The sequence below is a fragment of the Paroedura picta genome, chromosome 12, assembly GCF_049243985.1.
Source record: "Paroedura picta isolate Pp20150507F chromosome 12, Ppicta_v3.0, whole genome shotgun sequence".
Lineage (NCBI taxonomy): Eukaryota > Metazoa > Chordata > Lepidosauria > Squamata > Gekkonidae > Paroedura > Paroedura picta.
In genome coordinates this window covers 44,837,742-44,864,479 of record NC_135380.1, presented here as the reverse complement: position 1 = coordinate 44,864,479, position 26,738 = coordinate 44,837,742, and the positions used below count along the sequence as shown (strand labels likewise).

The 26,738-nt window shown below is 50.4% G+C and overlaps 2 protein-coding genes across 6 annotated transcripts in view; one reads left to right on the top strand and one right to left on the bottom strand.

Moving 5' to 3' along the window:
- Positions 1-3,497, top strand: part of ASB6 (ankyrin repeat and SOCS box containing 6) — a 40,184-nt gene extending 36,687 nt beyond the window's left edge. For all 3 annotated transcript variants that reach the window (XM_077306831.1, XM_077306830.1, XM_077306832.1), the window contains 3 exons: positions 591-699; positions 975-1,061; positions 2,397-3,497. In XM_077306831.1, coding sequence (XP_077162946.1) covers positions 591-699; positions 975-1,061; positions 2,397-3,073 — 873 coding nt within the window. In that variant the 3' untranslated portion in view covers positions 3,074-3,497. The remainder of the gene's footprint in view (positions 1-590; positions 700-974; positions 1,062-2,396) is intronic.
- Positions 3,498-7,092: 3,595 nt separating this feature from the next.
- Positions 7,093-18,559, bottom strand: NTMT1 (N-terminal Xaa-Pro-Lys N-methyltransferase 1). Of its 3 annotated transcripts, none has more exons than XM_077306833.1 (4): positions 18,314-18,559; positions 10,718-11,011; positions 9,447-9,699; positions 7,093-7,602 (listed from the first exon to the last, which is right to left on the bottom strand). In XM_077306833.1, exons 2-4 carry the CDS (start codon positions 10,877-10,879, stop codon positions 7,346-7,348), a joined length of 672 nt encoding a protein of 223 aa, XP_077162948.1. In that variant the 5' UTR covers positions 10,880-11,011; positions 18,314-18,559; the 3' UTR covers positions 7,093-7,345. The 3 variants fall into 3 exon arrangements, with proteins under 3 accessions (XP_077162948.1, XP_077162949.1, XP_077162950.1); XM_077306834.1 differs by lacking the exon at positions 18,314-18,559 and adding an exon at positions 17,860-17,983; XM_077306835.1 differs by lacking the exon at positions 18,314-18,559 and having other exon boundaries at positions 9,549-9,699; positions 10,718-11,126.
- Positions 18,560-26,738: the final 8,179 nt, after the last annotated feature.

Below are 26,738 nucleotides of genomic sequence, written 5' to 3'. Positions count from 1 at the left end.
GCGATATAAGCAGGTGTAGCTGCCAATTGTTAATTTGCTGCAGCTTATCACAATTTGTGGAGGCTGCTTGGTTTAAAAACTGAGCGCAGTAGTTAATAAAATAAAATGCAACATGTTAAAACAATAAAAGGACAATAAAATAACTAAGAGGTTACTTGCGGTGCTGGTCTGCCTCCCTCAGTCGTCACCAGAAATCATCAGTTTCTGTACTTCTCTCGGGATCCATTTGCAAAAAGACTCTTCATTTGCCTATCCATAAAAGGATTGTAAATTTTGACCACTCTTAATTGTGCATAGATTGGTCTCTTGCATATATTTTTGTTGGTTGTTCACTGTTCATTATGTTATAACATATTTCTTTCCTGACTTTTTAATTTTTTTGCAATATTCACGGTGTTGTCCTCCAGACCCAGAGCTTTTATTTGAGGTTTACATTTCCCAGCATATCCTTTGGCTGGAAGACCTTTCAAAGAACCAGGGGGGAGATGAAGCACATCTTGGTTAAGATGTATTTGGAAGGGAAAATGAAAGGATCCCCCACCCAGCCAGCAAGCCTTTTCTTCTTTCAATACCTCCCCCCATCTCATTAGATTCACGAGAGCAGCCCGCTGGACCTCGCCAGTGAAGAGCCAGAACGCCTTCCCTGTCTGCAGCGTCTCCTCGAACTCGGTGCCGATGTCAATGCGTCTGACAAACATGGTCTGTACCTCCTTGGTCTTTCTCTTCTTTCATCTCTCACCCCTGCCCCCAATTTTGGGTTGAATCTGCCCCTGTGGGAGGGAGCCAGCAAACGCAGTCTTACTTGCCTTCAACTACTCCTGCGGTGTTGTGTGTGCAGGCTACACACCCCCATTCTTGCTTAATGTGAAGAGGAGAATGCGCCGTGGATCCCCCTGGCACGATGTCTGCCGGTGTCTCCCTTACTGCGGCATTGTCTGTCTGTGATGGGTCGTTTCTGTCTCTCCGCCCCCCAGGAAAGACGGCCCTTCTGCACGCTCTGGCCAGCAGCGATGGGGTTCAGATCCATAACACGGAAAATATTCGTCTCCTGCTAGAAGGAGGTGAGGTTGCACACCCCCTGCCCCCCTCCCCGCCATTCCTTTCCCAGGGAGCCCAAATTCTGCTCTGCTTATCACATTAGCACCTGAAGGGATATAGTTCTCACAGAGATAATAAAAACTTGTATTTGGGCTGCACACATACAGGCTAGCGTGGGTGGGAGTGGAGGGTCATGACTGAATATCCCTCCACAAAAACCACACCTTGAATGTAGAAATCCTGCATGTCAGGTAGTCATGTAGGCAGGACAGCTGTTTTTTGGAGGGGGAGTTACGGAGGACTATTTCATCATGTCACCCCCCCCCCCAATGATATTGCAAAAGATACTTCTCCCCCCAGAGAACCAGATTGGTGTAGTGGTTAAGAGTGGCGGCCTCTAATCTGGAGAAATGCAGTTCGATTCCCCACTCCTCCTCCAACTGCAGCCAGCTGGGTGACCTTGGGCTAGTCACAGTCCTGTTAGACCTGTTCTCACAGAGCAGTTATCTTAGAGCTCTCTCAGACTCTCCCACCTCACAGGGTGTCTGTTGTGGGGAGAAGGGAAAGGTGTTTGTAAGCCACTTTGAGACTCCTTTAGGTAGCAAAAAGTGGGATACAGAAAGCAACTCTTCTTCTTAAGGTTGTACCTGTTTAGTCCCACCTGGATCTGGCTCTCTTGTGTACAGAGGTCTGTTCCAGGGGCTTATTGTTCCGTTCATGGGCCTTTCGGTGGCTATCTGCAGCACCCTGAACGGGGTTCAGCCCATCCCCCAGATCTTCCTGGGTATGCACTAAAAAAGTATAATATGGTATCCCAGAAATGTGAAATGCAGCTTGAACCAGTAAGAGTGTGGTTCCAATCTTCATGTGTATGTAAAGGTTACTGGGCTGTTTTGGGCCTCACCTTAGTGCAGAAGGCTGAACTAGACAGACCCCTGGTCTGATCCAGCAGGGCTCTTCTTAGCCTTCTGTCTCATGCAGCAGCCAACCAGTTCCTCAAGAGGGCCAACAATGGGACAGAGAATACCAGAGGAGCCCTAATGGACTGGACCAGTGAGGGTCCATCTCGTTCAGCATCCTGTCTCACACAATGGCTACCTAGTTCCTCTGTACAACCAACAACAGGGCAGAGAGGTCGAGGCCTTCCCTTGTTGCTTCCTGGCAGTGATTCAAAGTTGACTGCCTCTGACTTCGGAGGTTCCTATTGGTCACTAGGGGCAGCAGCCACTGATAGACCTGTCTCACCTACTTGTCAGGACAAAGCAGAGAAGGGAAGGTTGACGGATTTCCCTTGGATCTCAGAAGAAGGTTAGTGTAATAGATTTTTAAAAAAGGCTCTTTCTTCTCCCTTTCCTCAGGAGCAGATGTCAAGGCCACCACCAAAGATGGTGACACCGTCTTCACTTTCATCATTTTCCTCCTGGGAGAGATGGTGGGAGGGGACAAAGAGGAAGCCCAGAAGATCAGCCGCTTCTGCTTCCAGGTCACGCGGTTGCTGATGGCCCACGGTGCTGACCCCAGCGAGTGCCCTTCCTACGAGTCCCTCACCCACCTCTGCCTGAAGAGTTTCCGCCTCCATTTCCCGCTCTTACGGTTCCTCCTGGAATCAGGGGCCTCCTACAACTGCTCCCTCCACGGTCCCTCGTGCTGGTCAGGCTTCGACATCATCTTTGAGAGGCTGGGTTCCCACATCAGCGAATCCAAAGAGGACAGCTTCTCCATCGACCTCCTCCAGAAGGCCGAGACCACGCTGGAGCTTATGTTGGCCAGCTCTCCGGCCATAAAGCTTCCAAACAACTTCGAAGTCAACCTGAGCAACTGCTGCTTCCACAAGGAGAAGATCAAGAGCCTCTTCTGCTCCCTCAAGCAGCTGGAGCACTCTCCGCCCACACTGAAGCACCTCTGCCGCGTCCACATCCGTCAGAGCCTACGACCCTGGCCGGTGGATGTCAAGGTCAAAGTTCTCCCGCTGCCCGACAGACTCAAGTGGTACCTCCTGATAGATCACGGCAGTTCCACAGAACAGGATGTGTGAACAAGTGGGTAGAGAACGGACCTAGCTGCCTCATCACACACATGAAACATAGGTTGGGGACTGTGCCAGCATGCCGAAGATCTTCATCCCTTTGCCCAGCTGGTTGATCTACACAAAGCTCATGAATCGTCACATCTGGTGGTGACCCCCCATCCTTCTGTGGACACCTGGCCTTTGTTCCCTTAACAGATAGACGTGCATCTTTCTCTGGTGGAACAGAATCTGATATTAAACCGTGTTATTACCTGTAGTTGAGGGAAGGGAGGTCTTCCTCATGGATCTGTGCCTTGACCAACGAGAACTCAGACCAGCCTTCGCGGGACGGAACTCGGCTTGAACAATCCTGCCCAAAGCCCAGAGTGAATTTCTGGCAAATGAGAATGTTCAGCAGTTCCACTTGGCCAATAAAATGATGTCTGCACCAGTCGAGGTTTCCGAGGGTCTGTTTTGTTTTGTTTAAAGGGAGGGTTATTGATACCTGGCAGGAAGCTGGGTTTGGGGACCACAGAACCAGCTGTAGGCAGCACCTGTTGCTGTGTGTCACTCTCAAGAACGTTGTGAGCAGGAGTCACAGATTCTTGCGAGGGAGGATTGGAGTCCTCTTGAGGATGTGCAAATGAAGGAACTTTGGGGGAGGGGGCAGCCCCAGCCAAGACGTGGCCCAGTTCTCCTGCAGTCATGCCAGAACCCCCATCTGTCGTTCCAGCAACTTTTGTTTCCGCTTAAAAAAAATTACTTTTTGTTGCAAAATCCTGCTTGAGACTTTTTCATCTCACTCTCAGTGGCCCAGCTAAACTTTAAAATCAGGCCTGGTTCTCCAGGTTGAATAGTCTTTTTTGGGAGCTGCTGTGATGGCGGCCAAACCCTGCAGCTTTCGCATCCCGCAAGCATGTTCTGCCTCTGTTTGGCTGAGCATCTTTGGTCTCCTTGCCCCCCTGCCCTGACCTCTAGGAACCTGCTCCTCCGGACTGCCTAATGCTCCACAGGAGCCACGATGCTATGCCAAGAACTGTAACTCCAGCTTTGAAAAGCCATGTTCCTAGAAATCAGTCCTATTGGGAATGCAGAGTAAAATATCCTCTTTTATCATTGGTAACATTTAAGAACCCTGTAAAGATTTTGCCGCAGCAGCAGCCTTATATTTTTTCCTGGGATGGAAAGACATTTCTGAAGACTGCTTCAGACACAGCATCCCCGTCTTGTTGAGGCCTGGCTTGGCCCCTGACCTCTCATGCACAGGTAGAAGGAATATTGGCAGTTCCTCCACTTCAGAGTTGGCAGGCCCAGTCTGGATTTCTACCTGGATTTCTTCTTCCCATTTCCATCCTCTCATGTTCCCAGTCTCCTGCAGGTCACATCTTGCACACTCTAAGCATTAAATCCAGAATTTGGCCTCAGAAGAGCTTGAAGGAGACCAGAAGAGGAAGGAATTTTTGTTCCTGCCTCTCTGGCTGTGTGGTAGGATAACCCCATTATTCAGATGTCCTTTGCCTCAGAGGGAAAACTCTTGATCTCTGTTCTGGCCCCTTGGGAGGGGAAAGTCCCTTCCCAGTTTGTTCATTACAGGATCTCAGCTGTTAAAGGACCTCAGAGGTTGTCTAATGTGTCTCTGTAGGAGTAACCACTTTTGAAACAGCTTCCTTCCCAGCACAGAATACCAACTCAAAGAAACATGGTGTGGGAGAAACTCCGACCCAGCCTAATATAACCCTTCCAGATAGAACATTCAAGACAAACAAGCAAGATACACAGTCATAGGAATATACAGTCCACAGGAAGTCAGCATACTGTGAATATCGCATTAATAGACACAAGATAAGGCACAAGACTTTAACAGCCACCATGACATAGCCCAAAGTCCATGGACTCCCAAATGAGGCCACTCACTGCCGGAAAAGCCTTCAGATTCACTCCTTGCAGGTTAACTTTTCCCTGCCTGGTAGAAAGTTTCCACGGTCACGTGTCAATAACAGCTGAAACACCTTTCACAAAATAAGGGTCTTGATATAAAGCAAGCAAAGGACCAACAGAAATCCCAGGTGTAACTTTCTTGTTTCGTAAATCTTCATCTAGAACTCATAAACTTCTCTTCATATTGGTCTGGTGGATCTCAGCCTTGCATGAGAATATTCAAAAGCATGTTATTTCGCTTGCACCTGGGATTTCTGTTATTAAGATGGCTGTGTCTTTATCTGTGCGCTTATTATTTATCTGTGTGTTTATTAAGACATGCTTGTTTATTCTTCCGATTAACCCACCACTCCCACTCCCGGCAAAGCCAACTTGTGGCAGCTGACGACTACTCAACGTGACAATATTAAAACCACAACTAAAACCTTAAAATCACCCAGTGCTATAAAATACATCCCAACAGCATTAATAATGGTCCACAACCAAATCAATGTTCTTTCTAGCTGGCGAGGAATGTTATAAATTAGAAGTTTCAGATTTAGAGGTTATTTGCCATGTATGAGAGTCCCCACTTATCGTGAGAATTTCTCAGTATCCTGATGTCCTTTGGATTAGATATAATACAGCATATTGAACTCAGCAAAACATGCCAGAGCCCTCTGAAGTGTCCCATCTGTACATGTTCAGGATTTATGGTGTGCGTCCCCCACCCCACATAGCTGAGGCACCAGTGATCCAGCATCACCAAGTTAGCCATCCTTCTTCTCTGGCCTCAGACTGCTGTGGTCAGCTGTGCTTTTCAGTTTGTCCCCCTCCCCAGTAACTCATTGTCTCCACAGCATGAAAGGTGGTGGTGGTGGCAGGGGTTTGTGTGTGTGGTGTGTGTGTTGCGTCGTGATTCATACTTCCCAGTATGTGAGAAGTAGGAAACTGCAAAGTGAAAAGTGCCATGCAGCCTCTTGTGAATTCTGAAACCCTCTCTGCGGCAGGTGGAGCAAGAGGGGGACTGAACAGAAGGCTAGAAGAGAGAACCAGTGGGCCATCTGCTGGAGCTCCAGAGAGCCAAACAAACCTGGGTAGTTGAACCTCTGCTTCTCGAGAGAGTTGTGTGTGTCTCTATGCTGTATGCTGCCAATAAAGTTTGGTGAATACCTGTGCCTCTCACCTCACTGATGCCGAGAGGACAAAACGCAAAAGTAGAGTTTGCTGCCAGAGGATGTGGCGACAGACTCAGACAGCCTTAAATAGGGATCAAATACATGCATGTAGGTCTATCAATTGCTTCTAGCCATGGTGACTAAAGAGGACCTCCACATTCAGAAGCAGTCAACCTCTAAATCGCAGCACCACGAGGAAGGCCTCAGTCTCATTTCCCTGTTATTGGCCCTTCAGAGGAACTGGTTGGCCACTGTGTGAGACGAGATGCTAGACTAGATGTCCCACTGGTCTGGTCCAGCAGGGCACTTCTAATGTTCTTATGAGGGGATAGCCATCTAGGTCAGCTTAGGGCAGGGGTGGTCAAACTGGCTCTCCAGATGTCCATGGACTACAATTCCCATTAATCCATAGCAGCAGCAGAGGCTCAAGGGAATTGTAATCCATGGACATCTGGAGAGGCCCAGTTTGGACCCCCCTTTTTATGAGCCTCTTGTGGCGCAGGGTGGTAAGGCAGCTAACAGGCTGTCTGAAGCTCGGCCCATGAGGTTGGGAGTTCAATCCCAGCAGCCGGTTCAAGGTTGACTCAGCCTTCCATCCTTCCGAGGTCAATAAAATGAATATCCAGCTTGCTGGGGGGGTAAATGGTAATGACTGGGGAAGGCACTGGCAAACCACCCCGTATTGAGTCTGCCAAGAAAATGCTAGAGGGCGTCACCCCAAGGGTCAGACATGACTCGGTCCTTGCACAGATCCTGGCTGTTGAAGGCATTTTGATTGTATATTGTATCTCTAGGCAAGGTCTGCTGATCAAATAAATTGATTTGGCTTTATGAAGGAGGTATAAAAAATGTCTGACCGACCTGCTGTAGTTAAAGATGCTCCTGTCCTAGGTCAGATGTTGGTAAGTTTGACCCCCAACTGCCCACAATCCACAAGACAACACAGCCTGCTAACAGCACAAATATATTTTCTTCCAAGCCACTGCTTTACCGGAGAACAAAAGGCCTGAATTCTTCCCCACCAAACCCCATCTCGGCAAAACAGTCAAGATGCCCCCGCAAGATGTCTGGACCGGTTCCTAGGGTTGGTGGCCTCAGCCTCCTGCCCACCCCAAAGGTCTCTCCGGAAGAGGTTCCTCACTCAGACACAGCCCCAAGGGGCTTCCAGGAAAGCGGTCTCTCGCTCTCCCGGCCTCCGCAGCCTTCATCTCATGGCCAATGTGTAGACGTGGTAGATTTCATCGGGGAAGTTGTCCTGCTTCTCTTGGGCCAAGAGGCTGAGTCCAGCCTGGCGGATGATCTTGCAGACCACGTCCAGGTCGCGGCACACACTGCTGTCCACGTCATCCATGATGACCCCTTCCTGGGCCATGTTATCCTTAATGACAATGAGGCCGTTGGGCTGCAGGCCGAGCCGACACCTCTTCAGGAAGTTGGAGAGATCATCATCCGTTAGGTGTCCTGATTGGGGTAAAAACAGGTAGTGAGGAGAGATTGGATCCCAGGCTGCAACGTCAGGTTTCCCCACAGCCAGGTATGGGTCTCTGGGAACCTGTGAAGGCCACTGCTGTCACCTTGCAGGAGGGGTTATATAAATATCATAAATATACTATCAAGAAAGCTCATCGCAAGCAGCAATGTAGTGGGCACTAGGACCCAGGGGACACCGGGAGGTGCAGATCTCTCCCTCCCTCTCTCCCTTTGAAGGCCACTGCTGTCACCTTGCAGGAGGGGTGATCATAAATATTTATATTTATGGCACTAGGACCAACAGGAGGCATAGCAGGTAATTAGGACTAGTTTTGTGGGAGGGAAGGAGGGCTGCTGTACAGTTTGGGGCAGCTCTTTCTGCGTCTCTCTCCCTCCGTTGCTGCAGGGGCAGCTCTCTCTGTGTGTCTCTCTCTCCATGTCTCTCTCTCTCCTCCCTCTCGCTGTGTATCTCGGTGTGCCTTGCAGCAGGAGGCATAGCAGGTAATTAGGGCTCGTTCTTAGGAGGGAAGGAGGGCTGGTATGCAGTGTGAGGCAGCTCTGTCTGTCTGTCTCTCCCTCCATTGCAGCAGGGGCAGCTCTCTCTGTGTCACTGTCAGCAGCTTGGGGCAGCCCTCTCTGTGTCTTTCTCTACCTCCCTTGCAGCAGGAGCGACAGGAGGGAATGAGGGCTCGTGTTCAGTCTGGCAGGGCTCTGTGTGTCTCTCTCTGTCTCTGGTGCAGCTTAGAGGAATGTGGCTAGCATCCAGGGAGGGAGGGAGGGAGCTGTAGGGGCAGGGCCAATCAGGGTGCAGCCAGCAATTGGCCCTATTCCAACTTGGACAGCTGGACACGTTCCACCCCCCAGGCTGTTTCACAAATATGTAGAGGAACCATAGATAAGGATATATACATTTAAAAATGGTGCACCTGCTATTGAACCAAAGTTAGTTTTGCAGAAGGGCAGCTGTGGTTACGCAGGTGGGGGGAGGAGCTGGCCTACCTGTCTGGAGACTCCTGCAAGTAAAATAAAAAGCTTACTGGCCACAGAATAAGTGATTTGGAAAAGCTTGAAAAGCTTGAAAAAGCAACATTCTTCATTTTGGGAACTAATTGACCAAACCTACCTACTTCTAAGCCTCTTGTGGCACAGAGTGGTAAGGCAGCAGACATGCAGTCTGAAAGCTCTGCCCATGAGGCTAGGAGTTCAATCCCGGCAGCCGGCTCAAGGTTGACTCAGCCTTCCATCCTTCCGAGGTTGGTAAAATGAGTACCCAGCTTGCTGGGGGGTAAACGGTAATGACTGGGGAAGGCATTGGCAAACCACTCCGTATGGAGTCTGCCATGAAAACGCTAGAGGGTGTCACCCCAAGGGTCAGACATGACTCGGTGCTTGCACCGGGGATACCTTTACCTGGCGGAATGAGCTACCAATTGAGATCCAGGCCTTGATGGGACTAGTTTAGCATACAGAAGTTCCCTGGTTCAATCCTGGGCATCTCCAGTTGAAAGGACCAGGCAGGAGGGGATGGGAAAGACATTTCTCTGCCTGAGACCCTGGAGCAGGGGTGGGCAAACTGTGGCCCTCCAGATGTCCATGGACTACAATTCTCATGAGCCCCTGCCAGCATTTGTTGGCAGGGGCTTATGGGAAATGTAGTCCATGGACATCTGGAGGGCCACAGTTTGCCCATCCCTGCCCTGGAGAGCGGCTGCCAGTCTGAGTCAGCAATACTGCCTTTGAGGGACCCAATGGTCTGATTCAGTAGAAGACAGCATCGTACGGTCATATGAAGAGGGCCCCCCAAATCTCAGGGCCCCCCAAGTGGCAGAGCTCACCTATGACCCACTGGATCCAGATGACATCATAAGCACCGGGCTCCGGACTAAAATCTTGCAAACCGCAGCAGAAATAGTTCCTCACACGCCGCCCCTCCTCACCGAGGTAGGTCTTGGCCTTGTTCAGGAAGTCTTCGGTGACGTCCACCATGTCCACTGTTTTGAAAAGTGGCAACAGGAGTCTCTTGGTGATCCTGCCGATGCCAGCCCCACAGTCCAAAGCACGGGCCACCCCCGTCTTCACTGACCCATCCTGCAGCAGAAAATGATTGGTGAGGAACAGAACCTTGAAGAGACCTTATAGGAACACAAGAGAAGCCATGTTGGGTCAGGCTAGTGGCCCATCCAGGGCAACACTCTGTGTCACACAGGGGCCATCAGGTCTACCAGCAGGGCCAGAACTCCAGAATCCCTCCCATTAGGGCCCTCCAAGAAGACAGAGATTCACTGTCACAGACCTGTTACTTGTGCCTAACAGCCACCCATGGGGCAAATACTTATCCAATTCCGTCTTGTTAAATTTACGTCTACATCACCCTCTTGTGAGAGGAAAGGAGTGTTTGGAATGAATTTGTTTTAACCTGGGGAAAAAGTTTAACCTGGGGAAAAATTTATGGTTTAATTGTATTGTGTTATTTTGTTTAGTGTGCTTGTTGTTAGCCCTCGGGAGAGGGCAGCTGATAAATAAATATTATTATAACTATATTATTCTTATTATTGAAACTGGCTATGCTTGTAGCCACCACCATTTCATGCAGCAGTGAATTCCACATGTGACTCCTTACACGTGCAGCTTCCGTGTCCTGCTAAGTGGCTTTAGTGGAGATTTTGTCAAAATAACCACCTTGTTATACTTAGAGTTGGGTGTCCCGTGAGGGGATGGGCCAGATCCGGTGCTGCTTTTCTGCCACAAAGCTGAACCTTCCTCGGATGCTGAGAAAGCCTCGTGGTGCCGGGGAAAGGCCAGCTTAGGGCGACCCTGTCGGATTTTCAAGACACGAGGCGCTCGGAGGTGGTTTGCTCTTGCCACCCTCCCTGCAGCAACCCAAGTCTTCCCTGGGGGTCTCCCGTCCAGGCACTGACCAGGGCTTCCAAGACCTGCCAAGATCATGCCAGCCTGGGCCACCCAGGTCGGAGCAGAAGGCTCCAGCAAAGATATTTTCAACATTTTTTCTGGTTGGCCAGGGGCCATGCCACCAGTAGTGGTATGTGAAGCAAGGTGGCTAGGGAGTACCTAAGCACTGGGACACATCCCCAGGACCCTTGCTTACCCGGATAAACCTGAGCAAGAACTTTCTGGAGCTGTTGATGTCGATGCTGGAGATGTGTCCGTAGCCCCCCAGCATGCCATCCACCGTGGGAGGGATGTCCTTCCAGTACTTCTTGGCCTTGGAGTAGAACTCCGGCTCATCCTCCACCACTTGGCTGGTCATGATGGCCGTCCTCCTGGGGCAAAGCAATCCGGGTTCGAGGTGGCACCTTTCTCGGAGGGGGCGCGGGTGTGTGCGGGGGGAGGCGATGTGACAACACGGGGCCTTCAGCCCACGGCTCGACGTAGCTCAGTCCTAAAAAAACGACACGGGGGTCAGAACGTCTAACTGGGGGCCCCACCAGGTGGAAAGAGTGGCCGCATGGCGGCTGCTCAGGGCTCTGTCCCTGTGACATTGAGGAGAATCCCTCTTTGTGAGATCATGGAATGTGGTGCCTTCCCGTGTTCCCTCACCCACAGGTGACGGGGGGTGGAGTGGGCAGAAACACAGAACCCTGTGGCATTTCTTAAATTTTGACATCCCAATTCGGTTGTGCCCGAATTGGCCGCTCCGGGCCACCGCAGCCAGCGCCTCACCGCAGGGGGGGAGAGGGAAGATGCGTGGCCGCGCACCCTCCCTCCACCCCCTGCGGTGAGGTGATGGCTGCGGTGGCCCGGAGCGGCCAATTCGGATGCAGCCGCGCACAACCCTAATCACAATTTCCTTTGGGTAGCTTTTAGGCAGGGAGGCCAGCAATGTTATTCCTGGCCTCCGCCATAGGCCTGGCAAAACAGCTCTGTCCTGCAGGCCTGGTGGAGCTGTTTAAAGTCCTGCAGGGCCCTGATCTCATTGGGCAGAGGGGAGAAGCCAGCTTTAGAAGAAGCAGAAGAAGCAGCAGCAGCAGCAGAAGAAGAGTTGGTTCTTATATGCCGCTTTTCCCTACCCGAAGGAGGCTCAAAGCGGCTTACAGTCGCCTTCCCATTCCTCTCCCCACAACAGACACCCTGTGAGGTGGGTGAGGCTGAGAGAGCCCTGAGATTACTGAAGAAGAAGAAGAGTTGGTTCTTATATGCTGCTTTTCTCTACCTGAAGGAGGCTCAAAGCGGCTTACAGTCGCCTTCCCATTCCTCTCCCCACAACAGACACTCTCAGGGCTGGGGATTTCTGGACTGCCCTCGTTGGGGAGGGCAGTTGAAGAGGCAATCCCATAGATACCTGGGTCCCAGACCATTTAGGGCAGCCTGTCTCACCTTTCTTACCATTAAGAACCCCCCGGAAATGTTCAGGCTTCAAGAAACCCCAGAAGTGGCCCAATTGTGCAGAATATGGCTGGGAAGCAGAGCTGTGTACTCACCCACCCCCTCCAGGCCCATCATTAGCCATTTTGGGAGGGATGGGTCGACATGACCATGACCATATATGGTCATATCACTTAACAAATTTTTAAATATAATAAAAATTAATTAACCCATTCAGGAAACCCTTTCAGGGCTTCACAAAACCCTGGTTGAGAAAGGCTGACAGGGATTTGAAGGTAAAAACCAAAGCCTTGATCCAGAGCCACTGCAGCTGAAGAGCACAGGTCAAATGTGACCTCCCTACTGGGTAACCGGGAGGCCCTGAGCAGCTGCCCGCTGGACCGGTTGGCGTGTCCAGAGCAATTTCCAGGGCAGCCGGGCACAGAGCGCCTGGGGAAAGCGCCATAACCGCTGCCCTCGCTAGTGAAGAATGCTATTATGGACAGCCCGGTAACACTTTTGAGGCCAACAGGATTTTGGGGACGTAAGCTTTTGAGAGTCAAAGCACCCTTTGCCAAATTCGGAAAGAAGAGTTGGTTTTCATACCATGCTTTTCACTATTCAGAGGAGTCTCAAAGGGGCTTACAATCGCCTTCCCTTCCTCTCCTCACTACATATACCCTGGGAGGAAGGTGGGGCTGAGAGACTTAATATTAACTTCAGCGACTAACGAAGAGCATTTATACATTGTGATGTTAATACTTGTAGACCCCTGTACATTGGATACTAGGACAGCACACTTCGGCCACCACTGAAGCCCAAGGCGGCACATTTTCATTGTCGGAAAGAATTGATATAAAGAGGATTGGTTTATAAACAATATTAAGAGTATCACATATCAGTGATGAAGATACAGAAAACGGAATATACCGAGGAGTTTGTTTTGATGATTAGGAAAGTTTGAGAAACTGTTTCCCGTGGGAATAAACTGTTATTTGCATTGCCAGCTTGAACCTCTTTTCTTTTGCTTACGCCGTCTTCCTCCTTCCTGGCTCTCGAGAACCTCTCCTGTCGCTCTAACCACTACTCCATGCAGAATTGAACCGGCAGGCTTCTGGGTCGGGTGTTGCAGCGTTGGATGAGCCCTGGCTGAGCAGTTTTTAGATCAGGCTGAATCACCAGTCAAGGATGACTTTCCCAGGGCTACCTGGTCCCGGGTTGGGGCTTTCTGCGCTGCCTGTTCTTTCATCCAAGTGGGAACAATTCCTCTGCAGACAACAGGGAAATCCATCTGCGGAGTCCCCTTAAAACAGCTATGGGGGAACTCCAACGTTTAGGCCAGGGGTAGTCAAACTGTGGCCCTCCAGATGTCCATGGACTACAATTCCCAGGAGCCCCTGCCAGCGAATGCTGGCAGGGGCTCCTGGGAATTGTAGTCCATGGACATCTGGAGGGCCGCAGTTTGACTACCCCTGGTTTAGGCCCTCACAGTAAATAATGCACTTTGCAACTGTGTGGAATGGCAAAACCCACTTGCAAATGGTCAGTTTAGAAGAGGAGGAGAAAAGCTGGTGGTTGGTGCCCACTTTGTTGGCCTTAAAGGTGCCCTAGACTTGACCTTTGTTCTCCTGCGTCTGACTGGCACAGGTACCCTCTTGAATCTCCTCACAACAGACACCCTATGAGGCAGCTGGGCCCAAAAGAACTCTGAGAGAACTGTTCTGCAGGAACAGCTTTAAGAGAACTGGGACTGGCCCAAGGCCACCCAGCCGGCTGCATGTGGAGGAGGAGTGGGGAATCTAATCCAGTTCTCCAGCTTAGAGGCCACCCCTTCCTGAGCACTATACCCGGCTGGCTGGCTCTCAGATGCTCCCGTGCGCAAATCTAATTGCCTTACGGCAGAATCCTCTGAAACTATTTTTCCGAAAAGCCTTTAAAACACAGTCGCCCTTTCAGGCGGTGCACCCTGTTTCTGCGCTCCCCCCCCCCCCCCCACACACCTTTCAGTTTGTGTCATTAAAGCTTTTTGCTGTACCAGGATGCCAGTATTTTCCACAGAAGGTTTCTATTCCACGTTCTTTTGGGTCTGGGTGTCCCTGTATACTTTGACAGCAAAACAAACCAAACCCACACACCTGGGTTGGACGGTGACCCAATTTTAAGAGAACGGCAGCAGTTAAAATAGACAAACTGCAGACATTCAATGCACAACAATAATCTGGGGGGGGGGTGTAGATGCAGAAAGAAATCGCAGCAGGAGGGCAGAGTGGCTGGAAGGCAGTGGGAAAGAGGCCATGCTCAGGTCAAAGCAGCCATGGAGCGCTATTGCCATGGAGGGGAACCTTCTCTCCCATTCTCCAAATATGTTTGCTTTCAGTTACTGGCAATAACTCAATGTGCTTTTAATAAAAAAGGACAGCAGATGTTTCCTATCACTCCATCAGCCACCATGACGCATTTATTTAAAAACATTTATATGCCTCCTTTCCACCCAATTAGGTGGCAAACGTTAAAACAGTGTTATGTAGCTATGTGTGTGCATAATATTTATACACTTCAAATATATATATATATATACATACACACACACACATATTATATATATACACATATACACACACACACACACACACATATACACACACACACACACACACACACACACACACCAACACAAGCAAGAAGAATGGGCCAATAACTTACTGGGGGCACACCACACAAAACACGAAAATCTTCACCTGCTGGGGGAAGACAGGGGCCCAGACAAATGCCCCTGGGGGGAGAATTCCAAAGTTTCAGGGCAATAACCATGGCAGCCCTTTCTTGGGTTGCCACCTGGATAGCTTCAGATAACTGGGGCGCCCAAAACAGGTTCCCAAAGATTACTGGAGTGAAAGGGCCAGTTTGTATCAGAGAAGGCCTTTCTTCTGGAACGCTCTTAAAGATCAATACCTGCACCTTGTGCCTGGAAGCAAACTGAGACTCGGTGTCATGAAACAGCCCTGTTTGTGCCATATCGGGGGGGGGGGTGTCACCACATATGGCTTCTTATGGATTCCAGCAGTGGGCTGGCTTTGGTCCACTCCCTTTCCTTTGGCCAGACTCCCATGATGCATTGTTAGGAGAACAGTCTTCCAAGAACGTTGTTTTGCAATCTCATTGTGTTATTTCGTGTTATGATTCCATCTGGGCTCTCAAGCCTTGTTGATAACTCTGTGACCCATGGCCTTGCAGAGACCAAGGCACCCCTGGTTACCACTGGCGCATGTCTGGTTATCAAATAGCCACATATGCCTCCATGACATGTGGACATACAGTGGTAACAAGAACAAGGAGAAACATGACTCCCCTACACACAACTCTACCATCATCTCACTTCAGCAACGAGCAGATAAACTCCCCACCCACCTGCTCAGAGCCCTAAATATGACCTGGGCAAAGGTTTCTGCAAATTTCAAAAGCACTATGTTCCTATCAGCCAATTAATCGGCTAGACTAATGGTGCAATCCTGTACAGAATTACTCTCAGTCTAAGCCTGTGGGTTGTCTAGGATTGCACTGTCAAGTAATTCAATATTTGGTTCAATAGGCAACCTGCTTTTGATTAACTGGTCAGCTGCTCATTCATGGTCAAAGTTACTTGGGAAAACAAGAGCTTATAAAAGATGGCCAGAACTATTTTAGAAGAGGCCTCTCTGCCATCCCGCCCCCACAAAATGGATCCCCTTCTGGGAATGGACTGGTAACAGATCACAACATGCCGTTTGTGAAGATGCCACCAAAGAAGCAAGGATGGGTAGACCAGGAGACTTCAAAAATGAAGCGAGTCAGCAGTGCAAACCAATGATGTGAAAAACTCAAGCCGCAACGCTCTGATTTTCAGGTCCAGAGCTTCACCAGGCAAGACCCCTTTTATTCCCTGAGAAAGGAAATTTCACACGTAGGTGGGCACATCCCAAACGTCTAAAATGTGCTTTGCCCTAAACACACAGTAGCGGCAGAGCCCCCCCAACCTCAGGTCCCATGAGCCGCCTGAGGGGCCCTGGCCCCGGGGAAGAGGCCCCATGCAGGAAGGAGCAAAGGAGTTTAAGGAGAAGCTCCCCTTGTGCTGAGCCCAGAAATACGTGCTTCTGCGCACAATGAGCATAGGAGCTAAATATACATTGCTTACTAGGGTGTGCCTTCTCGATTCCAAACATGGAATTGGGACACACTCCGCTGGCCAAGTTTCTTCGCTCAGAACAGCTCCACTGACCTGGGCCCAAGTAACTAGCCAAGGGTGAGAGACATGTGTCTCCCGACAAAATGAAGCCATTACTCCAGACTCAGCAGTTCAGAGAGAACAGCCTGAGACCAACATCATCTAGCCCAGCTTTCAGCTCCTCACAAACGCCTGCCACTTGCATCCTGAGAGCCCTTGACTGAAAGCAGCCAACCTCCTGGCACAGAAAACTCCCCAAGTATCTTTTATTCAGAAGTACCTGCCTCTGGTCATGGAGGATCTATTCTGCCAGTACGGCTAACGGCTCTTTACCATAGATTGCGCCACCTTCCTTTAAAAGCCACCGAGCACAGGATTTATTTAGTTATTTACAGGACGCGTACTCTGCCTTTCTCGCCAACAGGGGCTCAAAATGGCTGACAACCTCTCCTCCATTTTATCCTCCCAACAGCCCAGAAGGGAGGAAAAGGGTTTCGTGCCAAGAACAAGCTGCCCCGGCGGCCGTCACAAGCAAAGCCGGGTTCCTCCCGATACCCAAAGACGATCCCTGCCTCCTCAGCCCAAACCGTGGCCTTCATTTATCCAAACTGCTCTGCTTGACGGAAAACTACTCGCGGAGGCTGGTGGTTCCACGGAGACCCCGTTGCCAGGCAAAGAGTTCTGGAGAGCATCCCTAAAAACAGTCCCACTACAGAGTGCCCGTTTTGCCTTGCCAGCATGCCTCAGCCCACCCCACACAGGGACAAGGAACAGCCAAGTGACGGCAGCCCTGTAAGGGCTTTCAGGGCAAGAGACGGTCTGCCATGGCCTGCCTCTGCACGGCGACCCTGGACTTTCTGGGTGGTCTCCCATCCACGTGCTCACCAGGGCTAACCCTGCTTTGTTCCAAGAGCCAGCGGGATCCAGTCCAGCCTGGCCTATGCAGGTGAGGCTCCCATAAGCATGCAGCTGCCCAAGGCCAGGCACTCAGGGCCTCCTCCGTCTGCCTTTTGCGGCCTAAGTATGCGACATGCTACGTAGGGAGGCCCTCAGATGCGGGCAGCAGGTGTGGCTGGGGAGTTGGCCCATGTCATTCAGCTCCTAGACATGCAGGGCCTGGAGTCAGACCGCAGCCACCGCAGGCAAGGAGAAAGGCCTAAATCTCTCTAACCCCAACCCTCCTGTGCCGCCCGCATGTCCTGAAGCAGCCCCCAGACAGCCAGAATTTCGGAGAATCTGGCATGGTCCTGATCCAGTTCAGCACAGAATTCCCAGCTCACCTCTCTCAACCTGACCTGGAGACATACTGCGAATCCATTTATTGGATTCATAAACCGGACTAAATGGATTGAATTTTGAATTGGCCATTAGTCAAATGATTTTTAGTTGTTTTTTAAGCACTGATTAAAACTGTAGCTGAGAGGGCATCCTAGGAGCAGCGTTCCTTGTTCTCTTCCAGTAGTTTCCTGTGCAGCACCAGGAGACGGATTCCCACTTCTCTGCCACATAGGCCTCTGCCACGCAATCACTGTAAAAAAACTATTTTCCCATGGAAATCAATGCACAGTCCCAGAGCCACCATGGGGTAGTGGTGAAGAATGCCGGAATGCAGTATCTGGGAAGCCCGGTTTGAATCCCTACAAGTCTTCCGTGAGCCACTGTCAGCCTAACCCACCCCACAGGGTTGTTGTGAGGGGAGAAAAGAGACAAGGAAAAATACATACGCTTTTCTGGATCCACATTTGGGAGAAGGGCCAGGTATAACTGAAGTGAAACACACCAATAAGCAAGGAAACCAACAAGAACTTCAGGCAGGGCCCTTGTATTATAGGGTCAACTTCCTGATGGGGGTCGCTAGGCCTCCCCCCCCCCAAGCAGGCATCCCACTCCTCGCCCCAAGCGCGCCCAGGCCGGCAAGGAGGAGCCTGGGGATCCCCCGGGCAGAGAGGAGCAAAGGGCTGCTGGGGTGGGGTGGGGTAGCCCCTCCCCCTCCCCGCCCCCTCCCGGCTCCACCCCCAAAGCCTCCAGGCCTCGCCCTGCCGGGAGTCACACGCCGCAGGCAGGAGGCCCACTCTGCACATGCTCAGGCGCCCACGTGTGGCGTCCCCGGAAGCGGCCCTGCTTGGGCGGGTGGGGGGGGCAGGGAAGCCCCCGGGAGGGAGGCGACGGCCCACTCACCTGGCCCCAGGGCTCCCGGGCAGCCGCGGGCGGGGCGGGGAAGGCAGGCAGGCTGCGCCGGATCGGCCGGGCCGCGCCTCCTCCTGCTCCTCCTGCTCGGCCTGCCGGGGCGGCGGGCATTGGGCGGCGGAGGCTCCTCCCCGGCACGCGGAGCCTGACGAGCGGGCGGCGAAGGGGACGGGACGGACGGGACGGGGCGCCTCTACTCGGGAGGAAGCGGCGTGCTCGCCTCGCCGGCCCCACCCGCCGCGTGCCTCCTCGGAAGGCAGCCCCGCGTCTCTCCCCTCCCCTCCTCTCTCCTCCCCCGCGGACTGCGGCTGCGGCGGGGCCTGCCCCACTCGCTCGGGAAGACTGCGCTGGGCGCTGGAGGCTCTGCTGAACGACCTTGCGTGGGAATGGACTCTCGACTCTCTGGGGAAGGAGCGGAAACATCCTTTTCTCCGTCCGAAGCCTCCTGCTCGTCGGCTCCATCGCATGGCTGGGGAGAGAGGGAGAAAGGGACTTCCCCCTCCACCCTGCCCGCTATCCGAGGCGTCATTTTGGAAACTCGGTCTGGTCTCCCCTCAGAGGTCACTCCCCCAAGCGGAAGAGCCCTCCCTGCCTCAGCCTCCCACTCTGGTGCCCTTTTCCACATCTCCTCCAGTGCTAGGAGACCTTTAGTCCCCAGGTGGGGGGCCAGAAGGGGCCACGGGGCTCCCAATGAGGCCACGCCAGAGACCCATGCAGGGGCCTTGCGATAGGGGCTGGTTGGTTTCAGCCCCCTTCCTTGGAACCACCTTGGGTCACCTCTAGACTTCTGCAACTCGCTCTGTGCAGGCCGACCCTTATCCTGGATCCGGAAACTACAACCGGCACAGAGAAAACACCATGAAGATTCCATATCTGGCCAGTAGTCCAACAGGTCGGCTGGCCCCCAGTTGAATTCCGGATTAAGCTTAAGGGTGATCACCTTCCAGGCCTCAACAAGGGCCTGAGCCTTCTCGGTCCTGGCCCCCACCTGGTGGAAGGAGCTCCCTGAAGAGATCAGGGCCCGAACCCCCACAGTTTCGCAGGGCCTGCAAAATGCCTCCACCAGGCATTTGCTTGAGGCCGACTGACCCAAGAGCATCCGCTGGTCGCCCCTGACAACCCCCTTTCATGACTAAATATGACCTCCCTAAGGGTTCCCTTAAAGTGCCTGTCTTGTTCAACAATGTTCTGTTGAAATATCCTAGTTGAGATGGTATGATTGCTATATTTGTTGTGATGTTCCATGTCATTAACTCATGACGTTTTATGTAAACAACCCAGAGCCGTATGGAAGGGCGGTACTTAAATAAAAATCTAAATAAATAAAAAGAGCCTCTTGTGGCGCAGAGTGGTAAGGCAGCCGCCTGAAAGCTTTGCTCATGAGGTTGGGAGTTCGATCCCAGCAGCCGGCTCAAGGTTGACTCAGCCTTCCATCCTTCCGAGGTCGGTAAAATGAGTACCCAGCTTGCTGCTGGGGGGTAAACGGTCATGACTGGGGAAGGCACTGGCAAACCACCCCGTATTGAGTCTGCCATGAAAACGCTAGAGGGCGTCACCCCAAGGGTCAGACATGACTCGGTGCTTGCACAGGGGATACCTTTACCTTTACCTTTAAATAAATAAATCCCCAGCCCAGCACAGGTGGCCTTCAAACTGGGAATTGGCCTGGTTGAACTACACATCCCAGGTGGCAGTGCATGACCCTGCCAAAGTTTTGCTGCAGTACTTAAAGTGTTGGACTAGGATCTGGAAGACCCCAGTACAGATCTCCACTTGTGTGTCAAGGAAGCTGGCTGGGTGACCTTGGGCCAGTCCCAGTCTCTCAGCCTCACCTACCTCACATGATTGTTGTGAGGGTAACATGGAGGAGAGAATGATATAAGCCACTTTGGGTCCCCATTGGGGAGAAAGGTGGGATAGAAAGTAAATAAATAAAGATCTGCAGTCTGTTTAATAGCACTCCATCCACGGTAGACAGCAGGATCGAAGCAAACAAAAGAAACACTTTTTAAAAAGCCCTCCATGTTTATAACTAAGATTTTTTTGCAGTGGTATTTTCCTGTTTGGTGGGCTGGACAAATGGGTGGCAGGTCAGGGACAGCAGCAGAGAGGTTGTGTTAGACTGTACATGAGCAACACTTGTGCAATTCATAACAATTTTGAGTGTTGGGTACAATTTTTTTCAAGGGCTCAGGGAGGCCCCTTGCTGGAGAAACCGGGGTGCTGCAGCGCCCCCTGATGTTCTCTCAGGGGGTGACTTATAACCCAGCTGGTGCTGGACCAGAGGTCAGGTTGCAGCCAGCTTGTGGGGACCCATAATCCCTCTATTTTTATCCCCCTGCTGAGCACAGCAAATGGCATCCTGAGCAGAGTGTAACTGCTGCAGTCTTCAAACGGGCAGTGCAGGATCCTTTTGCGGCTCCAGCCGACTGCTGAGTGGAGCTTCCTGCACAGCTTGGAGCAGTGGCCCCCAACCTTTTTGAGGCTGGGGACCGGCGGCAGCAGGGAGGGCGATTGCCTGGCCATGCATGCCCGGCCAGGCATGCATGCGCCGTGCACGACCGAAATAGCATATGCACTGCACTTTTGCGCATGCGTGATTTTGGCCGCGCATGGCGCAATGCGTGTGCACGGCCCTGCTTCCCTCTCCCCCCCTCCCACAGTAAGAAGCTTCCCGGGCCACAAGCTTGCGGCCTGGGAAGTTTTTTACTGCGGTGGGGGGGGGGCTGGGAGAGGGAGCTGCGGCCCGGTGCCAGGGCCTTCGCGGCCCGGCCTGGTGGTTGGGGACCACTAGCTTAGAGGAAACACTTGTAGCCCCATAGGGTTGTCAAGGCAGAAGTTCAGAGGTGGTCTGCCATGGCCTGCCTCTGCTTCGTAAACCTGAACTTCCTCAGTGGTCTCCCATGACCAAGTACCAGCCAGGGCTGCCGCTGCTTGGCTTCTGAAGGGGGTGAGATCAAGCAACTCCAGCCTATCCACATAATCAAGCAAATGTCCCTCTCCTCCCAGTTCATTGTAGTATATAACGCTTGGCCTTTCCTCATTGTTTACTGGATATATTATACTGTCTGTGCTTTACTATTCTTTAAGCATGAAATCCTATTCTTTTTTTATAGTCCACCTTTCTGGCCAGTAGGATTACAAATTTTAAAATGGTGCAATATGTACAGTATAAAAGAGGGGTAGTCATCCTGTGGTCCTCCAGATGATCATGGACTACAATTTCCATGAGCCCCTGCCAGCAAACACTGGCAGGAGCTCATGGGAATTGAAGTCCATGAACATCTGGAGGACTACAGGTTTACTACCCCTGGTATAAAACATGCAGTGAGACTTTTTATAATGCAGCAAGACAGCTTTAAGACAAGACATACAAGAAATGCAAAAACAGATTGCAGAAATTAGATAACAGTGCCCTAATATACCTTGAATAAAACTTAGTTGGTCTTAAAGGTGCCACTGAACTCTAAATTTGTTCTGCTGCTTCAGACCAACACGGCTAACCAATTGAATCTAACAATAAGGTGATACAGTAAACTGTGTAGTAAGCTGTGGCCCTTGTCCCTCCCTACTCCCTTTATAAAAATGCCCTTCGGAGCCATTCTGTTTGCAAATCCTGTGGAATACGCACACCTTCCTGACCACCTCCAACAAGGCGAGGTGAGCCCAAATTCTGCAAAGGCTCGGGGCTGGGCATCTGCTAGCCTCGCCCCCGCAAAGTACGTCCGGCATCCTCAGTGGACTTTGCTCAGGGGACCCAGCATATTGGGACAGGTGTTCCTTTAGGAATGGGTTGAAGGTGCCGGTGTCCTGTCAGATTCCCAGTAAGCAGACGCTTTGGTGCAAATAAATCTCTTTATGCAAAGGAAATGGTATGAGGGAGCAAGGAATCCTTTGCTGAAACTGTATGCTAACAAGCTAGCATACTTTTATGGCCCCACGCATATGGCCCCTCAACTCGGTTCTCGCCACGCGGATTACGGTCCCAGGTGCTATCTTGTTCCCACACAAAGCCCACAAAAGTTTTAATAGAGAGTATACATTCCTAAACTACTGCATCAACACGCTAAGGTGAGGGTACGTCATATGAGAGAGAGCTGTGATTTACTACACTATTAAACAGGGTCAAAAGGATATCACGTGACAGAACCAAAGAAACATACAGTCAGTCTTTCCTGACAAGAACATGTGAACATATGAACAGGATCTTGACACCAGGCCAGGAAGTATTTTGCAAGTGGCAGCCAATTAGGACAGAGCCCGCCACTTCTTAATTGGCAACCAACAGAGCAGCTGCAAAACAAGACTAACTTATCCTTATCCATTGTTGTTCCTCTATATCAGGGGTAGTCAAACTGTGGCCCTCCAGATGTCCATGGACTACAATTCCCAGGAGCCCCCTGCCAGCATTTGCTGGCAGGGGGCTCCTGGGAATTGTAGTCCATGGACATCTGGAGGGCCGCAGTTTGACTACCCCTGCTCTATATATTTATGAAATAGCCCGGAGGGTGGGACATGTCCAGCTGTCCAAGTTGTAATTGGGCCAATAAGGTAGCAGCCAGCTTTGCCCTGATTGGCCCTGCCCCTGCAGCTCCCGCCCTCTGTCTCTGGACTCTAGCCTCTTTGCTCTCAGACGCCTCAGTGCCTGGAGCCAGCAGCAGGTAAGGGGAAAGGGCCCTGGGTAAAGGGTCATGCTGGAGGGCTTGCTAGCGAGGGCCTCTCAGCCTGATAGGATGGGTCTGTTGACGAGGCCCTCCGGGCCCGCTGACTGCCTGCTATGGAGCTCTGTCCCAGGCCTTCTAACAAGCTGGCCAGCCCCCGCCCAGCCTACTTGATCCGGCTGTGAGCAGTGTCCCAAAGCCACCTTAAGCTGCCTGGCCATGGGAGGGGGCCCTTTCAAGGCCCATTCTTAGGAACGGGCTTTGAAGCTAGTTTAAAATATTTCAGTGCCCCCTCTTCAGAATCATGCTCAAGGCTGCTTACAATTTAAAAAGCATAGTGTATATATATATGAAACACTGCCCGTGTAAACAAGGTTCTCTAGAAACCATACAGCACGTCTTCATTTTTTGCCCCATTGCTATTCGGAATAAAGCTCTCAACGTATTTCCCATTAAATGTATTGGCCAATCTGATAATGCAAGATACGGTTCCTTCTGTCCAACCAGGATCCAGATATAATTGATACAGTGGCTAAATTTTTGCAAATGGCAATTAAGTTGCCAGAACTTAAGAACAAATTGCCTGTATTCTGATTTGTCCTATTTTACTTTTGGTGACTATTCTTTATGCCAATAAAGGTGGCGGTGATTGTACATAAAACAAGTTATTAAAAAAGCAAGCCCTAAGCACAAACAGCATAAAAACTTCCCATAAAACAGAAACTTCCCATAAAAGCCTGAGTACAGAGATGTGCTGTGACCAGGCACTTTGAAGAACGAAAGCAGGTACCAGGAGAGCCTCAAGAGGGGAGGGGCTCCAAAGAATGGGAGGAGGTGGCCCTCTAGGTTCACTAACCAGAAGCCTTAAAGGTAAGATCTAGCCCAGGGGTAGTCAAACTGTGGCCCTCCAGATGTCCATGGACTACAATTCCTATGAGCCCCTGCCAGCATTTGCTGGCAGGGGCTCATGGGAATTGTAGTCCATGGACATCTGGAGGGCCACAGTTTGACTACCCCTGATCTAGCCCTTTGAACTGTACCTGGAAAGAGCTTTCCACGCAGGTGATGCAACCCCTGTAGCCAGCTGACAGTAGACTGGCCAGCACATCGGCCAGCGGAAGTTCCTGTGCCATTTTCAGAAGCAGCCTCATGGAGGGCACATGACTGTCATCAGTAATTGAGCAGGGGGTTGGACCAGTTGGCCCGTATGGCCCCTTCCTACTCTATGTTTCTATGAATTTGAATCTTCCATCTAGCTCCCCATAGTGATCAAACCACTGGAGATTCCAGATTGTCTACCCATGTAAAATGCATTACAGTAGTCTAGCCTTAAGGTTGCCCCTGCCAGCTGGGGCTCATGGGAATTGTAGTCCATGGACATCAGGAGAACCACAGTATAGCTGCAGTAGGACAGATCAGCTAGGTCCTGGAAGAGAGCAATCTTCTGCGCTAAATGCAGAAAGTAGAGATCTGGGCACTGTTTTCCTTTCCTTGCTAGATCATTTGTGTAATCAGGTTTGATTACATTGTTCATCGTACGTTTTACATTGTTGTCCTCTTTTTTCCCCCCAGCTCTGTAATCTACCTTGAATATCAGCAAGAAAAGTAGAGGACAAATAGAGTAAATAAGAATAAACCAATTAAAGCTTCACTTTATCTTAGCATTGCCGCTCAGGGGGAAAAAAACGTTCTTGGGTTACCAGAACGCAGTTGCCCCTAGTTAGTTTGCATTCATCCAGAATATACAAGAAATACAGGTACCCGAGCATGAAAGTTCAGTTGAGTGTATTTGGGTAAATATAAAAGGAGTAGGAAATGAAAGTGGTATTATTGTGGGGGTCTGCTATAGACCACCGAGCCAGTCAGAGGACTTGAATGAGATACTGCTAGACCAAATTACACAGTTTTCAAAAAAGGCGGAAACAGTGGTCATGGGTGACTTCAATTACCCAGATATCGGTTGGACCAACTCTGCTAAAAATGCAAACTCCGTTAAATTCTTAACTTGTCTTGCCGACAGCTTCATTTCCCAGAAAGTAAAGAGGGGAACCAGGGGCTCTGCTATTTTAGACTTGATGAGGTGGAAGTAGTGGGCACACTTGGTAGCAGTGACCATGTGCTTTTGGAATCTTCAATTGTGGGAAAGAGAAAACCTTTACGTAGTTGGACATATAGACTGGACTTCAGGAAAGCTGATTTTCACAGACTTAAAGGTATGTTGCGTAGAGTTCCGTGGTCAGAAAGACTTAAAGAGATGGGAGTCCAAGAGGGCTGGGAGTTTCTTAAAAGTGAAATACTGAAGGCTCAATCACAAACAATTCCCTTGAGAAGGAAAGATGGAAGGAGCCTAAAGAAGCCAAGTTGGATCCATAAGCAATTGTCAAAGGATTTGAGGAATAAAAAAGAGTCATTTAGGAAATGGAAGGAAGGCCTTATTACCAAGGATGAGTATAAACAAATAACCAATAATTGTAGGGGGAGTGTTAGAAAAGCTAAAGCTCAATATGAGCTTAGCCTAGCAAGAAATACTAAACATAACAAAAAAGGCTTCTTTAGTTATATTTCAAGCAAGAAAAAGAATAGGGACACCATAGGACCACTGCGAGGACAAGAAAGTGAAATTATAACAGATGATGAAGAGAGGGCTGAACTGCTTAACTCCTATTTCTCCTCGGTCTTCTCTTGTGAGGGAAATAGTGATCAATGTGGCAAAAACGTAACACAGCACGGGGGACGGGAATGGTGGCCTAGGATCACTGTTGGAGCAGTCCACAAACACCTAGTTTCTTTAAATGAAACAAAGTCTTCTGGGCCAGATGAACTGCATCCAAGGTTACTAAAGAACTTGCAGATGTCATCTCTGAACCTCTGTCCATTATTTTTGACACTTCTTGGAGAACAGGTGAGATGCCAGATGATTGGAGGTGGGCAAATGTTGTCCCCATCTTCAAGAAAGGGGAAAAGGAGGATCCGGGTAATTATCGACCCGTCAGCTTGACATCTGTAGCTGGCAAAATTTCGGAACAAATAATCAAACACTCGGTCCTTGAGCAGCTGGAACTGAGAGCTGTGATTTCTAAGACTCAGCAAGGGTTTCGCAAGAACCAGTCATGTCAGACCAACCTTATCTCTTTTTTTGAGAAAGTGACTACCTTGCTGGATCAGGGGAATGCCATGGACATAGTTTATCTGGATTTCAGTAAAGCTTTTGATAAGGTTCCACATGATATTCTTGTTGACAAGTTGGTAAAGTGCGTATGGATCCTAATTCTGTCAGGTGGATCAATAACTTGTTGACAAATCGTACCCAGAGGGTACTTGTTAATGGTTCAGCATCTTCTTGGAAAAGAGTGACAAGTGGAGTACCCCAAGGATCTGTCCTGGGGCCTGTGTTGTTCAACATATTTATAAATTATTTGGATGAGGGATTAAAGGGGATACTTATTAAATTTGCAGATGATACTAAACTGAGACGGGTAGCAAACACAACTGAAGACAGCAACAGAATACAGGATGATCTTGATAGGCTCAAGAAGTGGGCTAAACTGAATAAAATGAAGTTCAATAGGGACAAATGTAAAGTTCTGCATTTAGGTAGGAAAAAACAAATACACCAATATAAGATGGAGGAGACTTGTCTTGGCAGTAGCATGTGCAAAAAGGATCTAGAAGAGTCTTAACAGACCATAGAACATGAGTCTGCAGTGTGACTCAGTGGCTAAAAAGGCAAATGGGATTTTCAGCTGTATCAAACG

Coding starts and splice junctions, on each gene's coding strand:
- NTMT1 (XM_077306833.1), bottom strand. CDS start 10,879: ATGACCAGCCAAGTGGTGGAGGATGAGCCGGAGTTCTACTCCAAGGCC. Junction 9,700..10,717: donor TCTTGCTCAGGTTTATCCGG/GTAAGCAAGGGT, acceptor TTTCTGCTGCAG/GATGGGTCAGTGAAGACGGG. Junction 7,603..9,446: donor CTGGATCCAGTGGGTCATAG/GTGAGCTCTGCC, acceptor TACCCCAATCAG/GACACCTAACGGATGATGAT.